The following is a 6,000-nucleotide window of genomic DNA, read 5'->3' as shown; positions in this document are numbered from 1 at the left end:
GGTTCTATCACTGATAAGGAGTCCCTCTCCAGCTTCTCTGGAGGTCCCCTAAAGCATAGAGACAAATGGGAGTTGTTGCTTTTCTACATCAAGCTGGTCTGAGGTGGTCATGTCTAACCTCCCAAAACAAAGGACCCTCAAGCAAGTCGCTCCACTGATTTCCTTTTTTCCGTCAAGTGGCTGCATGTGTCCCATTTACCAATGCAGGCAGAAACACCGATGCTGCCGGAGGTGACAGAAGTCGCAGGCGGGGACGGGCAGCGCCTTTAGCGAAGCTGCCCGACAGAGGGACTGCACTCCCCACCGCCACCTCTCCCCCTCCACTCCTATCTCCCCCTCTCCACTCCCCACTCCCACCTCTCCCTCCCACTCCTATCTCCACTCTCCATTCCATCTTCCCCCTCTCTCTCCCCACCACTCCCACCCCTACTTCCTACTTCCCACACCCCACACACCACCTCTCCCTCATCACTTCCCACCTCCCCCTCCTCCTCTCCACTCCCCACTCCTACCTCCCTCTCACCACCCCCTCCTCCCACCTCTCCCTCCCTCCTCCCACCTCTCCCTCCCTCCTCCCACCTCTCCCTCCCTCCTCCCACCTCTTCCTCCCTCCTCCCACCTCTCCCTTCCCACGCCCAACTCGGTCCGGGCCCGCCCCGCTCGCGCCCTCCCTCCCGACAGTCTCGCGAGATTATGCTAACAAGGCCGCCACCGCCCCGCCCTGCCCCGCCCCGCCTGTCCGCTCCCCGCCCGCCCCGCGCCCTCTCCTGGGTGGGTGAGCGCGCGCGGCCGCGGTGCGCTGTGGGATAGTGGCGGTATAAAGTGTACGCTCGGCGCGGCTGTGGCTGAGGAGGCCGGCGCGGGCGGGGTATGAAGATGGCGGATGCCAAGCAGAAGCGGAACGAGCAGCTGAAGCGCTGGATCGGCTCCGAGACCGACCTGGAGCCTCCCGTGGTCAAACGCAAGAAGACCAAGGTGAAGTTTGACGACGGCGCCGTCTTCTTGGCCGCCTGCTCCAGCGGAGACACCGAGGAGGTGCTGCGACTGCTGGAACGGGGCGCCGACATCAACTACGCCAATGTGGACGGGCTCACCGCTCTCCACCAGGTCGGTGCTGGGCCTATCGAGGGGTCCCTGGCCGGACTGGGGCGGCGGGGGTGGGGGGTGAAGCCGGCCGAGTGGCCCTCCCGGAGGAGGTGGTGGAGAAGGAAGGGGCCGGAGGCGGCTGCGCTCCCTCCGCTGGAGGGTGTCGGGGTGGAGAGGTGGTGGTAGGGTCAGCCTGGGACCCGCCGGGGACTGCGGGCCGAGCCCCGGGCCGGCGGGGCTGCAGGGGCCGGAGGCTGCACACCCACCCCGCGGGCAGGGCGTCGGAAGGGGCGGATGGGCCTCTCCTCCGGCGGGAAGGAGGTGCCGCTTGACCGTCTTTCGTTTTCCCCTCTTTCGTTTCCTCCCTCGGAGGGCCGGGGGAAGCGGGCCCTGCCCTGTGTGTGCTGAGGGGGCCGGAGGCAGGTGCCCCCCCGGCGTGGGAGGGTGGCCGCAGGTGAGAGGAGCGGGCTGGCCTCGGGGGGCGCTTCCGCCGCTGCCTCTCGCCCGGGATCCCGGTAGTAGTTCCCCGCTTCCTTCGTCTCCCCGGTTCCGCTGTAGTTGAGCCGATTAAAGCCCGCTCGTGTGTGCGGGCGGCCGTGTTGAGAGACGGATCATCTATTTCTCTCCAGTTTCTAGGGGAATCCAGTGTTTTGTTCGTTATATCGAAAGGCTTATCAGTAAGGGGCTGCTTGTTTTCGTTACCGATGCCTCCCGGCGCAGTGTGAAAGCTGAACTTCCAAGAGAGCAAGGGTCTTAAATTTTTCTTCCATGCGTTGGAAAGCAGTGAAAAACCTAATCCATATGGCTTTGTTCTGGTGTGGCTATGTGTCAAGGGGGTTGGTGCCGAGGGAGGTAACTCACTTGGGCCGGGGGGGGAATGGACGGGAAACTGGCTGTGAAGTTTCCTCAAAATGGATGCTTTGTGCATGTTGAACTTCACAGCAGTCTGATTGGAATCTCAAAATGTTAGCCTAATAAGGAAAGGCTGTGGCAATACGGAGATAATGCGGGTTTGCCTGAATAGTTTTTTCCTCTAGACGGCCAAGAGCTTACACACAATATTAGATTCACTGAATATCTGGAAAACAAAAAATATATTTTACATGCTAGCTTCTCGTTCTTAAGTTTAGAAGTTGTTCAGTAGTAAAAAAAAAGGTTATGTGTTGTAGGTTGATCAAGTATAAATCTTCCCAAAATGGTTAGGTGAGGTGGTTTCTTACATTTAAAAAAAATGAGATGATGAATTTGTTTTCTCCATCCTGTATAGGTTTTTTTAAGGATGTGAGGCTCTAGAAATACATAAACTGCCTTGCAGAACCAGATAGAATCCCCTCTTGAACGTTGGATATAAAATTCTACAACTCTTTGCTCTGTTTGCTGGGTCTGAGTTGCCACTTGCTCCCCTGTAAAGGTTGTTGGTTTGCTTTCAGTTGTGAACTGAACTGGAAGAATGAGTGTGTGTTGTGGTTAAGACTGTCAGCGTGTTACTGCAGCACAGTTACCTGACTGCAGGCTAGCCTGTCACTTCATTGCAGGGTTTGCTGTATTTATTCTCCTCTAGTCAAGTTATGGTAGCTTCATGCTTCCAGGGAGCTCTGTATGAGAAGCCATACCTTAACTGGTTAGATCCTTGGGTCTGTAAGTTGCTGTACTCCAGTCATTGGTAGGGAAGCATGACGTTTAGTTTAACTCTATTGTTAGAGGAAGAGGTGGCATTCTCTGTTTCTGATGTCCAGATGGCATTTTCAAAATGTCTTTGATACTATATGCAAAAAAACTTTTGTCGGGATAATTCCAAGCATATTTTCCCCCTTTTTTTACGTTGTAGTCAGCTTGCAGTTTGGAAGGGCAAAGTCTAAGGGAACAGAGGTAAAGATTTACATCACTGCTAAAATTCTTGCTCATGCTCCTCCTTTCCCCTCCCCTCCTTTAGTGATACCAGGACCTTTTCTGATTTTATGATATTGAAAGCAAAGAAGATCAGTTGTGAAGTTATAATGCTCTTAAGGCTGTACAGTAAGTGAAGGTTACCTGTTGCTATAAAAAAAGACATATAACAAATCCCTGCCTATGACTGACTCTGAACGGTTTCACTTCATTATTAACACAAAATCTTATTTTCCTCTAATATGCCATATAAAAGTTGCAAAGCACACGATGCACTCTATAGCATAAATTATTTTAATCACACTTGGCTGCAGTGTGAACAAAGCTGTATCTGTTCTCAAAGGACACTCTTCAAAAGCTTGTCATTCTTCTTGGCAGTTTTGACTGGCAGATGGTAATTGTGTTCAAGTCCATGTTGTTTTGTTTAAGACTGCCATGGCGTGCTGTTGCTTTAGGTTGGTTGGTTGGGGACTTCTGATTTTGTGTCGTCTGTCAGATCCCTTGTAGACATTGCTGCTTCAGAGGAATAAATTCATCGCAGCAAAGATAAAATTTCTGTACTTTTTTGGGTTGTATCTGTTTTGTCTTCCATAGTTTTATTTTTCAGTTATTGAGAGCAAACACTTCTGCCTGAAATAGTGATAGAATTTAATATTTAATTTAATATTTAGCCTTTGATTTTCCTGCTGCATATGGCAGTTATCAGAAGAGACTTAAACTTTTATTTTTTGCAGGTAGTTGGAAGTGCTCAGGGGAAAGTACCATTAACCCTGAAATTCTGGTGAACTTCAGGTCTAGTCTTGAATGGAGCATCAAGCTTTGTTGCTGAAGCCATTAGCTAAGCTTTTACTCTGAGTGGGGTAGAATGCCATCACCATCAGAAAGCTGCCTGTGGAATTGTTTCTCTTCATGCATGCGGTGAAGAAAACAATTACTTTTCTCAGTAGCGGGGAGGATGTATATAGGTACTTGCTTCAGCTCTTCACAGTGCCAGTGAGCAGATTTTGTTTTATATCTGCATGTGCACAAATGAGTGGACTTGAGTGCATCATATCTGAGGACAGATAAATTCTTTGGTATCTTGCAGAAGAGGAAAAATTATCGTTAGGTGATGGTTATTATTCCTCTATGTAATTTTGAGTTCAAAGCTTGCTTTAAGCAATTGTTCTGCATAAGTCCTCAGGTTAGGCCTTCAGCACAAAGGATAAAACTGTTGTGTACTGTTTTCCTGTCTATGAGATATATATGCAGTGTAGGATATTGAAGCAGGATGGTGTGTATTATGCTGCACAGTCTGCATTATATACATATTGTATGTAACTATAAGACCAGAAAACTTTTAAATGAGAACTAAAATTTACAGTCAGATGTCAGTGCCCCATTACTCTGGTGGAGGTTGGAGTTCTGAATGTTGCACTCCCAGACAGCTGTTATGCAGGATGAGATCTAACTTAAAGTGCAGCTTTTCTAATCTGCCTTAACAATGGAATGTAAGGGGAACTTGGGAAAAGAGGGAAGTCCAGAGGTGAGCTGTGACCTTGCAGATTATTAGTGTCTCTGGAGTGGGGGGTAGAAGTGGCATATTCTGAAATAATCTTAAGAAGAAGCTATATAATATTTCCGGTAAAACCCAATCTCTTCTTAGGCAGACAAATTTCTTCAGAGTGGGATTCAGTTCTATCATCTCGAAAGCTTAACACCTATCATTTCTCAATTTGGACTCTCTTCTGCTTTCCTTGGCTTTTATGAAAGAGGATTTAGTTCATTAGCTCTGACTGGAATTTGCTGCTAAATGGCTGAAGGTAGTTTGCCTAGAAGTTACATAAAGCTTTGTACAGAAAAGTGGAGCCCACCCTTTGTGGACAGCACCACAGAAACACTTCATGTAGTGGGGAGGGACCATGATGTGGCCAGTTTTCTGAAAGGCTGGATTTCCTGTGCACATTGGGAATATTCCGCTGGAAACGATGGATGTGCAGTGTGGAGTACCTGCACACACCTCATCACTGGCTGAGATTAGGCTATGGTTAAGTATCACAATTTATGCAGCTTGCTTTTTGACTGCCCTTTTTCTTTGAGGCTGCTCAGACTTAGGAGATGGTAACCTTGTTTTTGGCCTCATTCTCTCTGGGTGAGGAAGGTGAGTGCCGTAGCCTGATTCCACCACACAGCATGAAGAGAACAGGTCCTGCTGTGCTGATCTTGCCTGTCTGGGCAGGGTACTGCTTTTGAGGTAGGGAAATTGTCTTGGCTGTTTGTGCATGGGGATCACTGCACACCCAAGGGGATGTCGTTGGTGAAGGCCCCTACTCCTTGGTGAAGGATTCATGGTGGTGTTTGTTGTTGTTGGTTTTTTTTTTTTTTGTTTTGTTTTGTTTTGTTTGTTTGTTTTTGGACACTGTAATGGTTTTAATTTAATAAAACTGGGCGGAAACACCAATTAATGTAGGGGTTTTAGTATTTATTCTCTTTTTTGTGGGAGGGAGAGATTAGGAGAAAAAAAACAAAGCAGGCTTAAGCTTAAAAATGAACAAAAATAGTTTTATTAATATACACTAAAAGAATGAAAGAAAAATAGAAAGTTGAGGGAAAAAAAGAAAACTTAAACTAAAACAGAATGACACTTTAAAACATGCTTTTCTTCTCTTACAAAAGATTAACTTTCTTATTGAACAACATAGAAAGACACAACTTGGGATTTTCAGTCAGTTTCACTATTTAGACGTAACCACTCATTACTTTTTAGGAGGAGAGTCTCTCTGAGATCTTTTTATGGAGACGTTTGTCACAAGACAAAATAGTCCAGTGCTCCCAGTGTCACACATCTGCTGCCACCCGGAGTTTTTGCAGACTGTGATGTTCTATTAGCAAAGCTTCTCAGTGTATCTGGGGTACTATTTACGAATACTTCTTCTAGTCTAATATAATTTTTGTCTCAAAGGCTGAGACCTCCTTTTAACCCAGGAGCAGAAGCCCTAAAGTTCCTAAATATATCTCAGTTACATCAGTCCTCAATTTTGATTAGAA

General features: G+C 47.5%; 1 protein-coding gene across 1 annotated transcript in view; it reads left to right on the top strand.

The window, feature by feature from the left end:
* Nucleotides 1-752: 752 nt before the first annotated feature.
* PPP1R12A (protein phosphatase 1 regulatory subunit 12A) overlaps nt 753-6,000 on the top strand; it is a 124,087-nt gene continuing 118,839 nt past the window's right edge. Inside the window, 1 exon segment of the mRNA XM_040063360.2 lies at nt 753-1,107. Within this exon segment, the coding sequence (XP_039919294.1) occupies nt 871-1,107 (237 nt within the window). The 5' untranslated portion in view covers nt 753-870.

The sequence above is a fragment of the Hirundo rustica genome, chromosome 4 (assembly GCF_015227805.2).
Source record: "Hirundo rustica isolate bHirRus1 chromosome 4, bHirRus1.pri.v3, whole genome shotgun sequence".
NCBI lineage: Eukaryota > Metazoa > Chordata > Aves > Passeriformes > Hirundinidae > Hirundo > Hirundo rustica.
The sequence above is the reverse complement of the archived record's forward strand: the minus strand, read 5'-3'. Positions and strand labels throughout refer to the sequence as shown.